The 12,095-nt window shown below is 37.6% G+C and overlaps 1 protein-coding gene across 1 annotated transcript in view; it reads right to left on the bottom strand.

The window, feature by feature from the left end:
• Window positions 1-7,510, bottom strand: part of LOC120792359 (cytoplasmic dynein 2 heavy chain 1) — a 119,090-nt gene extending 111,580 nt beyond the window's left edge. Inside the window, exons 1-13 of the mRNA XM_040131496.1 lie at window positions 7,408-7,510; window positions 6,317-6,535; window positions 5,713-5,886; window positions 5,247-5,385; window positions 4,608-4,726; window positions 4,222-4,366; window positions 3,644-3,789; window positions 3,400-3,486; window positions 2,248-2,382; window positions 1,758-1,871; window positions 1,508-1,619; window positions 438-562; window positions 47-222 (exon numbers count right to left, since the gene is read on the bottom strand). Coding sequence (XP_039987430.1) covers window positions 47-222; window positions 438-562; window positions 1,508-1,619; window positions 1,758-1,871; window positions 2,248-2,382; window positions 3,400-3,486; window positions 3,644-3,789; window positions 4,222-4,366; window positions 4,608-4,726; window positions 5,247-5,385; window positions 5,713-5,886; window positions 6,317-6,499 — 1,655 coding nt within the window. The 5' untranslated portion in view covers window positions 6,500-6,535; window positions 7,408-7,510. The remainder of the gene's footprint in view (window positions 1-46; window positions 223-437; window positions 563-1,507; window positions 1,620-1,757; window positions 1,872-2,247; window positions 2,383-3,399; window positions 3,487-3,643; window positions 3,790-4,221; window positions 4,367-4,607; window positions 4,727-5,246; window positions 5,386-5,712; window positions 5,887-6,316; window positions 6,536-7,407) is intronic.
• Between the last annotated feature and the right edge of the window lie 4,585 nt (window positions 7,511-12,095).

The following is a 12,095-nucleotide window of genomic DNA, read 5'->3' as shown; positions in this document are numbered from 1 at the left end:
CTTGTATGTCTTGTTAGTAAAGGTCAAAGTGTCCAATGTTTCCAACCTGATCCCTGACTTTGGGTCAGCCAGTCCAGACAGTATATCTCTTGACCAGTCCTCGAACTGTTCCTGTTCATACGCCCTCAGAATTTCCTGCAGGTCATCACAGAAATGCAGGAACCCTTTGAACCCAGACAGTTCTGAAAGCAGAGCCTCAGCTATGCGGACACAGTCCTCCACCTAATGTAAGAATGCAAACATAGAAATATAAAAGAAAACTGAATCACTGTACACTATTCTTTTCATTGTCATAGGGATTATTTGTGTTTGTGACATAGGCAAAAATCTGCAGTCTAATTATCAGATGACAAACATTATTAAAACCCTTTTTTGGTAGTCAGCCACATATATGTGCCCATGTGAGCATATTCAGACACACATACACACTCAGTTACCTTGTGTATGAGCTGTCGGACCCAGACAATTTTGTTGACCACCTCTGGGAGATTCCTGCCAATAAGAGGCCCAGACTTGTCTCCAGGGCCTCCATGGCAACGACTCTCAAAGTCAGTCTTCAGACCTAAGAAAATTTATAAAGCAGAGATGGTTTGAAGATGAGGGAAAAACAATGTATCAACACTGACTTTCCCAATACAAATCTGTTCACTATTAACATCAGATTTTTTTTTTGTTAGTAACAAATCATTTTTACATTTATTATTCAGCTGACACTTTTATTCCAGGTCACTTACCATGAGCAGGTTGCGGTTCAGCTAAAGAATATATTTCTGTTTTAGGGACAGGGCCTCTCTATGGCAGTACATACACTCTACCAATAGGACATCTTAAATCCCCATTTAAATTACAGCATTTCCGAAACAACCAAAGAGAGTGAGTATCTTGAAATGTACTTTTATAATCTGTAACAGGGGTTTTCAAAGTCTGACAATGTGGGTCACCCCCTCAGACAAAATTAAGACAACTGTGTCTAAAGATAAAAATGAAAAATATCTGTATCACATCTGGGTCTTCAGATTTGACTCAGTTATGACTGTGAAGGAATGTGATTTTTGACTCAAATTGCAGTATTCAGGTAGTAAAGGTTTAAAGCACCGTAACTGCCTCCACCACAGACAACTGCGTATCAAGACTGACCATGTTGATAAAAGGGCCAAATCAGCAGGCCTAATTATAATAACTAACTTCCTGTTTGTTTGTTTTTTTTCCAGAACAACGGAATACACCTGTCTCTCTCACCTTACACAGTGTCTTTGCCTCACATCTCTACTTCCATGCCTCCCCATCAACTCTACCACCTAACAGTCTGGTCTGGACACTAATACTGTTACATAGAGTAAATGCAGCATTCTTCAGTGGGTCTATTTGGTAGCTACATTTAAGTACTGAGTGTGTTTAAATTTTCCATATTTAGCTCCATTGTATAAACAGAAATGACCCACTGTCACACTATCACTGACAAAAAAAAAAAAACCTACAGTGCATGCTTTGAGACAAAACTGTGTACCCTTGCTGTAATCCAGTAGTCTGGCCAGTAGGGTCTCCCTCTCTGATTGCAGCACTTTGCTGATGGTGGGACGTCTGATCAACTCCTTGTGTTTTTGAAACACCTGAAACAGCTACAATAGCAACAAACACACACAAACACACACACAAACACATACACACACACAAAGCCACATACGGTAAGTTAACATATCAATACACACCTACACAAAATATTTTACCACCTCAGCTGACATAGTGGGTTTCACTACCTGTTGTGGGTTATCCTGCACATCAGCAATGTAGCTCTTTAGTCTGCCAGCTACCTCCTGCTCTGGCGGAGCCATTAGGCGCTCAAACTGAGCTACTGCTGCTCTCCAAAGAGGCTACAAACACATACACAAACAGTTGTTGAGTCTGTAAAATTTGTAGATTGTAGGGGTTAAAGAGAGATGTTTAGTCCCTGCCTAAGAAGAACATGCAACTTAAAATGCCCAAATAATCATTATTGCTTTCTATGTTTACAGGTGCAGGACAGGTGCTTATATACAGGATCCAAGTAAATTCAGGATGAGTCGGGTGCCAAAAAAGCAGCCACAAAATGAAGAACCCTACTATTACACCATAGCCTGCATCCATGAAGGCTTTGCTATTAACAAAGCAGAGGCATGGGGATAGTTTAAACAAGGTAATTTAGAAGTCTCACATGCGTATACATACGCATATATAGTACACATGCACATGAAGTTCCTTACAACTAACCTCAGTGTAGGGGTTGTAATGCAGAGGGTTGAGTCCAGAGAAAGGTTCAAACACACGATCTGAAGTCAGAGCTTGCTTTTTCCCTCCTGGAAGCAAATGCAGCAGTTTCTCATGAACCATACGCAGAGTCACCACCTGGTAGAAAAAAAAGGGAGTGTATTAACATGTTATCTATGTCCACTGTTTTATTCAAGCGTTTCGTTATCAGGCTCAGGTTAAAAATATGATTTACAACTCAACTAGACTCTACATTTAATTGTAGAAAAGTCCAAACGATAGATAGTCTATGTCCCTCAGTGGTATACTGATACACTTCTATGTAAGACCTTCAATGGAAAATTGTAACAGGAAAAATATTCAATAGGTCCCACACTTAATATTATATCCACAAGGGAAACGATACATTTTATTGTAAAGAGGAAAGAGGCTTTTGTGAGTATGTAACAGTTGCTACATGTCTCTGGATCCACGTAGACACTTTCCCAAATCCATGGTAGCCTTTCTAGGCTAAATAAAACCTTGCCTGGTGCAGTAAGGTTTTAACAACATCATAGATACTGTATGTACCACAGTTAAGCAATAGTATAGAGAGGTGACAAGGGAATGATCATTGTCATGCGTACGAACAGCTACAGTACCAGGGGACTGTGTCTCAATTCAGTGCCTCACTCCTTCGTAGGAAGCCCCATTAAAAGGTTCCTTTGAAGCCACAAAGCTTCATAATTTTTGCAAAGACAAAAGTTAGGATCACATTTGTACATACAGTATGAATGGTTCATGAATGTCCAAAGTCAGTGGGTTACCCTTTGTGATCAGTCAGGTGTTTTGCATCTAAAAATCTTAAAACTGCACAAAGAGTACATTTAATAATACTATATCATAGAAAAGTATTTTAAAGAGACTTAAAAAGTCATTTAAAAGTGAGTCTCTTTATCAGTTCATTTAGGGTTTACTCTTTCTTCCTTGTGCTGGTCTAAAAAAAAACATCAAGTGGAAATTCAACTTAAATGTGACATACTCTCATTTACAAATAAGCAGAAAAAAGGAAAGGACTGCTGAACAACCATTTTACCAGAATGTCAGGTGAAAAAGGAAAAATAATGTCTACTCTACAGAAAGTGTTTACTTGCTTGGATCAGAACCATATCTTACCTCATCCAATCTCTTTGCAAGACAATGAAGGGTTTGCGGGCAGTGCTTGTTTCCCTTCCAGGCATGGGGTCCATGTCTCTTCCACACCTGAGAAAATAAATATGTTTTCATCATTTAGTAAAATCAAACTGCCCATATCCCATTAGCTTCTTTTTTGAAAGTGAAGATGGGTTTTCATTGGGTATCAATTGGTTTTTGAAACCAGTTTGTTCATAATTTTTCCCCATTTTGATCTACTCCATACCTGTCCTGTCAGATGATCACAGGCTACCACCCACTGCTCACAGATGGCAACACCCATCTTCAGGTTCTCTCTTACCAATACAAATGGCTCCTCAAAAATTCTAAGACCACTCAGCTTCCTCTGCACATATCTTCCCAGAGCTCCACCTTGTACACATATTAAAAAAAAAAAAAAACATAAAAAAGTAAAAGAAAAAAATATCACTCACAGAAGCACCCACACACAGTGAAGCACAGGCAAACATACAAACATACAAACATACAGTATATACAAAAATTAGTACTGAGTCAACGTTATTTATAAATCACTGCAATTTCAAGCATTTCAACATTTAATTATCAACAAGGCCAAGTTGCCTGTATACCAGCCATGTATACAGTATGTACTGCATACTGAGGAGTTCTTAGGAAAACAAAGTTGGTTTCAGTCCTCAAAAATGTGCATTTCATCTATGGCCAGAGTAGCTAAATGATGTTTGCAGAATAGAAGTCTTGATGTACGCTGTATAATAAAACCACCATCAGGATTTTTTTTTTCTTTTCCTGGTTTAGGTTTGCGTTAGTGTGAGAGAATCCCACCTATAATATCCATGAGCCGGACCATGCGTGTTTCTGGATAAGGATCAAAATCAGTCTGCCGCCAAACATCATCCAGTGTCTCTCTGCTCTGTTCCACCAGATCCACAACATCAGACATTGACAAGCCATCAAGACCGTCATACTCCTGGTGGAAACACAGAGACACATGGTTTTGTTGTGTTGGTTTGATTTAGTCTTTAGTTTTCTTCTAGAACAATTACAAAAGATTATAGTTCACTTCTCAATAACTGTAATTCAATGAGCAACAACTCTGTGTACTGTACATATAAAAACGATATATTGCGATAATTATATTGTAATAATCCCACTTTATTTAAATTTTTTTCATGTAAACAGTCCTGATTAATAATGGTTTAAGAGCATACCTTTTGTATGGGTTTAAATTGCTCTGTGAAATATGTTGCCCTTTCTCTCACACTGCTTTTCTCTGCAGACTCAGAGAGATCTGCCCAGTACTGGAACTCATCATTAGGAGTCAGGATGCCTGCACAGAGTGGGAAAAAAATATTATTACATTGTGTGAAAAATCATAATCTATTGTATCTAGCTATCTTTTTTTTTTAAGCAGACAACCTCCTTACGAAATTGACAAATGCAATTGATGTTTAGCCATACACTTACTAACTTTTCCTGATTAGGCCACACTGACAGGTGCAAAGTAATTATATTTTTATGCATATATTAGTCTAATACAGTCAAAGGTTAATAAATCAGTAATAAATTCAAGTTCAGTTGTCCATTAAAGTTTAACTGATAGAGCGTGTTACCACAGCGTCCGGCAGTAAGGATTAACTTATCCACGAGTAACATTTATATTAAAATAATATACACGTATAGTGAATACTTTCCTTTCATATATACGAGCAAGATATTTTACCAAATGGCAAGCATAATGTTTATTTCCTCCAAAATTAAAATATTTGAAAAACCATCTATTACCGCTCTGACCACTCTCAAGGCCCTAACCTCTGTATTTCTTTCTGCAAAAATATATTTATGTATACCAAGGACTTCTTCCTCCATGAGGCCCTTTTCAGCAGAGGGTTGTGCTCCAGACTGTCGGACTACTGAGCCCAGGCCAAGCTCCAGCTCACTCAACAGGCCTGCCAACTTAGGGTCGAACGCTGAACGCCAGCGCTCATCCTTGGGAGAAAAAAAAACAGAAACTTGTCCTCTGTTCCTGCCTGCAAAATCATTTTGGCCCCCAAAACAACCTATCAAAAGCTTAATGTGAAAGCATTTAAAAATATTTATTTATATTTATAATGCTGTTGTAATTTTTATTTACAGTCATTTGTTTTCAAATCTGTTTTTTTCTTTCTTTTCAATTTTAATAGTCAAAGAGTGTTTTTTTTGTAACTACAAATATAGAGAAAGTTTTGACTCATTCTAGCTTGAAATATGTTCCAAATAGTAGCTTCATATTTGATGGAATTTTTTGCTGACTGTGTGATCTACACAAAGGCTCACCTTTAGCAGTACAGGTGCAAAGACCTGTCTGACAGCCTGGTACAGGGTGTTGATGGGAGACTCCAGCATGGACGACACCAGGAGGCTGCTGTGAAGGTTGTCTTCCGTGATCACTGTGGGATGCAGCTTGAAGAACACCAACACCTTTTCTTTGCTGTCCACTGAAGCTTCAATCTGTCAAAGGAGGATGAGATGATTAAAAAAAAAAAAAAGACATTTAATTTTCAAGTAAACATAAGACAGTTAACTGTGCAGTGCTTTGATTAATATTTTTGCTTTCAAATATCATGCATAACAGTAAAAAATGACAACATTTACAAGTTGTCCCTCATGTCTTCATGGAATTACTATTTAGAATCAATGACCTTAGGCAAATTTTAACTGATTTAACTGATTTAACTATAACTTCTCCCAATAACTTGGAGCAATATCTAATCATTGCAGTTTTTCATGAAATGGCTTATTCATTGTAAATTATGGCTTAGCTTTAAAAATTATTACCATTTAACCAATTAGTTTAAGCCTAGAATTTTTGCGCTTTGAGCCTTGAGGCAAATCTCTTCCATTTTTAATTCTGTAATGATGCTTTCAGTATTTTTGTTACCTTATTTGACAAGTGAAGGTCATTATCATGTGTGCTGACGGACAGGACAAATTCATTTCCATCATCCAAGAAGTTATTAAGCTCTGGGCTGTCAGCAAGGGACAACGAAGGCTTTATTCCAAAGAAGTTTCCAGTTGTGGTCAGGATAAACGTCTTGCGAGTATCATCTGAACCATGGGGCATCTTTCTGCTGGAACTAATGTACTGAAAGTGAGAAAGCTGTACACAAAAGTGCACCAAAAAAGTATGTATATATATAGATAGATAGATAGATAGATAGATAGATAGATAGATAGATAGATACACTTTCGACACATAAGGACCACACAAGGGGAGGGATATGGCTTAATGGTAGCTATTGTGTAAAGCAAGTTTTTCCAAAAAACACAAAGTCTTGAGGCTGTTTCTACATATTTTTAAGGCTTTATTTTCTATTTTCAAAGATTCCTCGTTTTAATAAGTATTATAGCACCTTAGAACTTTGCTAGTTACTCCTGCATCAGGACCAGACCCAGTTTGAGCCTGATAACCCATTAAAGGACACAAGCTGAGGTTATATCATCCTCTAACTTCAGTCAAACCTCACGTTGTTTCAATTTTTAACCTAATACGTAATATAACTTTGTATTCTGCCGACCCAGAAACAAGGAAATACACTGCTCTTCGGTTAGCTTTCTTCAAAACATATCACCGTTCAAGTTTCCCGGTTCACTGTCCTTGTTTTAGGTAACATAGCGTCTCTGAAGTGATGAGTTAGACCAGTGCTATAAATGCTCATATCGTTGCTAAACTATTAGCTACTATCTTAAAGGTGCTAGTGCTAATAACGTTAGCTTATCAGACCAGCATTCTTTCAGCCCGTCTTTTTTGTTTAAGCAGCCTGTTCTATTTGCATGGAAAGGACTAAAAATGTTGGCAAAGTTATGGTATAGCATTATAGCTAACCTTAGTAATGGCTATAGGAGAGGGCAAATAACATCAGCTAGCGAGCTAATGCTAGGTCACTGCCTCTGTGAATTAAAGTTAAGTATTTTAGCTAGCCCGCTTGACTTCAGCATTCTAGCAAATTAATGGCAACCTTGGTTTCATACCGTTTTTCCACCAAATGTTCTACTGTTGTAGCTTTTGGTAACTTAATCCGTGGGGCGAAGCCGTAGTAATCTATGTGTATTCACCAAGATTATGCCTGCGTGGTTACCAGGTAGCAACTACGATCCCTTGTACCACGTGACACAGTGGAACTGCAATCCTACGCAATTTACTAACGCCATTTACTTAGAATGGTTGCACACGAGGTTTTCTCACAGAGACATTTCTGAGAACCTATGAAAATATAAAAACACCTGTTTCCTATTTCGAAAAAACTTGTAATCTATATCTTTGAAGAAAGAGTGTGTCCTGTCAGGGATTTTAATATCCAAAATAACAGTCCACAAGGTTTTTTTTTCAATTTAAAATATTATATATATTTTTATTTTATTTCTTAATAACATATTATTTATTTTATTTATTTATTAATCTGGATTGTTTATTATTGTTGTCTAGAAATGTAATGTCTTTATCGTAGAAGACATTTTGACTTGTCACAGTTGGAAAAACCCAGGTGTTACTGATAACATGAACAATGGCTCTGTTCTATTCAGGTGTTGCAGTAAGCCATGACAGTGTGAAAGTGAGCCAGCCATCATTTAGCTGTCTATAATTTTATTATTTACACCTGTGTTTTTTCCACTGTGATGTGTCAAAATGTCTCACTTGATGAAGGCCTAAAAAGTATGCCCATTCCCAGCACAAAATGTAATGTCTTCTGTGGTCATGGCTGGATTAACCTACAAGGAGGCACTAGGACAAAAATTAGTTGCAGGGTCCCTATTAACCCTCTGTTCACCTTCTTGTGTGTGCATTGTGTAAAGTACTTTTAAGTTGGCCCCAGGTTTGCTGTGTGGTAATTTATTTTAACACAACTTAATTTAGGAAAAGTTCACCATTCAAGAAATACATAGGGCTCCTCCTCAAGACAGGCCCTCAGTTTCAGATAATAATGAAGGACCTACCTTAAGGCCCTTGTCATGTCAGTTGAGAGTTATTTTTTTTAATGAATGTTCCCATATTGTAACAAACTTACAATGGATACATTTACCATAAACCGACTGCCGCACAGGGGCTTTGGCATATACACATGCAAAATCAATTTGGAACAGGGATTCTCTCTTTACATATAACTAGAGATGGCATGTATAAAGAGTGTGACATTTCTCTCACTGACCTAATATAGGTAGAAGGGAAACTCTGTTGTAACACAGTGTCTCTACACCCAACTTCACATTTACAGAATAATTAAAGCTCTTGGGAGATGAGGGATTTGTATGATGACCTTTTGTCTTTACTGTTGACCAGTAGGATTAACAATAATAGTGGCTTCAGAAAGTATTCAGACCTCTTCACTTTTTGCACACTTTATTTGTCGTGTAGATTTCATTGTACATGGATGAAATTTCAATCCCATTCATCGATCTACACTCAATAATCCATAATGGCAAAGTGAAAACATGTTTTTAGAATTTTTGGCAAATTTATTGACAATCAAAAACTGAAATCTCTTATTTACAAAAGTATTCAGACCCTTAACTCAGTACTTTGTAGAAGCCCCTTATAGCTTCACATCTTTTGTTTCTGGCAGATCCTCTCAGCCTCCATCAGATTAGATGAGAAGCATATGTGAACTGTCATCTTCAGGACTCTCCACAGATCCACTTCCAGTCATTGCTGTTCTGAAAGGTGAATCATCGTCCCAGTCTCAGGTCTTGTGCAGTCTGGAAAAGGTTTTCTTCAAGAAGGTATCTGTGTTTGGCTGTATTCATCCTACCGTCAATTCTGACCAGTGTCCCTGTCCCTGCCACTGAGACGCCCCCCAGCGGTTGGTTCTGCATCCACCATGCTTCAACATAGCAATGGCATTGGCCAGTTGATAGGCAATGCCTGGTGCTCAGCAGACATAGTGTTTGGAGCTCTGCCCAAAGGGTTCAATTTTTGTCTCATCAGACCCTTCTCTCAGAGTCCTTCAAATGCTGTATAGCAAACTCCAAACAGGCTGTCATGTGCTTTTCACTCAAAGTGTCTTTAATGAATTTGCAAGAATTTCTAAAAACATGTTTTGATGTTATCCTTATGGGTTACTGAGTGTAGAATAATGTGCAAAAATTACAATTTTATTAACTCAAAATAAAATCTATGACACAATAAAGTGTGCAAAAAGTGAAAGGCTCTCATTACTTTCTAGAGCCACTGTATTTCTCAAAACAGCCTCTAAGTCACTCCTTGCTATTGGCCCTTGAACTATCCGTTGGTTGGTTACAAGCCCATTTTGGGAGCAACAAATACACTCCAAGTGCTTTAAACAAAGCAGATAGCGGACAGACAGCAACTGCAGCCTTAAAGCACAATGCAGGGCTTCATATTTTCTTGTAAAACTCTTTTTAACAGAGATATTTTGAATTTGCTTTGGTTCGGGGGAGCACTTTTCAAACAGGAAGTTACTAAAGAAAGATGGCAATAGTTAAAATGAGATTGTTCTTGAGTTTCAAAATATCTCGGAATGATGAGAAGTGATTTGTTTATGAACTGTTTTAGAAATTGTGGTTATGTTCTCACAGCCTTTCCTCCCACATACTGCCCACCGGCCATCAAATTCCTGTTCACCACCTAAGCAAGGCTTTGTGTAAGAGGGCCTGTTGTTAAGTTATACAAAAAATATTCTACAATGCCCCATATGTGTTGTAGAAAACATAAACACTGATGATCTATATTTCATTGTTATGGAAAGTTTGCAAGGATGTCAAAATTGTATCTATGTCTAAAAACTCCTCTCATCCAATAGCTAAATTACCCCATATTCCCAGAAACAACCATTACCTTCAAAAAACATTCATGTCACCTCTTTGTATACAATATATAGTTTCATGTCAGTATCTTTCTGATAAGGCACACAGCCACTAAGGTGACTGAATGAGAAATCCCCCTTTCTCAAGAATAAATTCTGTCCTACAGTCATAAAAATTCTATAAAGGGACTATTTAGCTTTGATTGTACATAAATATCGTTACTGCTAATATTTGCAGACTAATGATTCAAAAGCACAGCCAATATACAGTAGTATAATAGAAAGTGTTGTAATAGGCTGAATGGAAATACTGGGGATGAGTCAAAGGCAAGAGAGGAGGAGGCTTGACTTCAGGGCAGTTTTCTCAAATTTATCGGGGATACACATGGAAAATCCCTGGGAATCCTTGTTTATGCAAAAAAAATTCTATTGTTGTGACTCAATTCAGGAATGCCAGTAATTTTTCTCCACAGTGCAGCAACATTCAATATATTGCTCTTCTTATCCTCACATACTGAAGGTTTTTTGCCATAGTCCAAACGCATATTAGCCAGGTGCAATAGAGACTTGTTCGTGAGTGTGTGTCAGTAACTGATTGTCCCTGTGAGAGATTGTTGATCCATCCAGGGTATTCCCCTGCTTTCCACCCAACTGGGATAGACCCGTTCCCAACTGGGGCCATGGGTGTAAAATCACAAAAAATATAGATTTGTGTTCTAACCACTTTTTCTTGATTGAGGTGGACAGTTTCATGAGGTCAATGACAGCTGGATTCAAGGATCTATAAAAAGGCTACTAGAGTGAGAGTGAGCTAACACTGGGCAACACTTAACATGCATTGTGGGTCAGACACACTTTATATCTGTATATCTGTATTCGTCAAATGTGAAAGTAAATATTAAATTACATATCAAAATCCAAGTTTATACATTCAAATTCTGTCCAGTTCTTACATCCATGTCAGTTCAGCTGGGAACCTTACAAATTATAAACTTTTTGAATGGTTATTAAGGACAATTTCAATCAACAAAGTGATTGAAAAACAGAAGTGAAAAGATGCTCTATAAAGTGTAAGTGAAGAACAAAGAACAAAATGTGAATGTGAAACACTCAGTGGTTAGCAGCAGAGGTGCCAGTAGCAAACCAGGTGTGGGAGTTTACTGTGCATTTTCAAGAAAACAGCACACCACCTGTAACAAAATGTCAAGTACAGGCAACTTTGGCCCAAAAGTTAATCAGTTGTATACACACAAACTTAAACAATACTCATCTTCATGGATAAACCATTACTAGGAAGATGCATTTTTCTCCAGTTTTGATGGACCAATTAATCAAATAGGCCAATCACAGGAGACAAGGTTGGATTGTTGGCTGTGATGGATGAACAAACTGCATGTAGTGCAATCTCACATTTTCTTATAATCTTAAATTATGCATCTTACTGCTGTATTCCACCATTCAAAGTTGCTCTTAGTGGGCCAAGATGTTATATTAACAGCCCAAATAGGTGACATTTATTTATTTTAGACAAAGAAACGGACTAGATGACATGTTTACTGTTGCCTTGTATCACTTTATTGATGCAAGAAGATTACATAGAGTTTTTTCTCAATAAGGGAATTAACTACCCCCCCCCTTCCCCCATATGTTCCCTTTTAATTCAGTTGCTGTGAATTTATTAAAGACATTTTTTCTAATGAGCAAACATAATTTTCAAGATTATAATTTTTATAACAGTTTCCGCTGGCTTTCTGCCTGTTATTACTAAGCTTTCTGTCGAATTTGAACCAGGGAAGACAATTTCACATGTAGCTGAGGGAGCAAGTAGAGTGTTTTCCTGCTTGTGGCTTATTTTTACAGAAAATCAAATCGTGTTCAAAGGAAAATTATGCAGTGGCA

The sequence above is a fragment of the Xiphias gladius genome, chromosome 7 (genome assembly GCF_016859285.1).
Source record: "Xiphias gladius isolate SHS-SW01 ecotype Sanya breed wild chromosome 7, ASM1685928v1, whole genome shotgun sequence".
Lineage (NCBI taxonomy): Eukaryota > Metazoa > Chordata > Actinopteri > Istiophoriformes > Xiphiidae > Xiphias > Xiphias gladius.
Note: the sequence above shows the minus strand (reverse complement) of the source record. Positions and strands in the feature narration are given on the sequence as shown.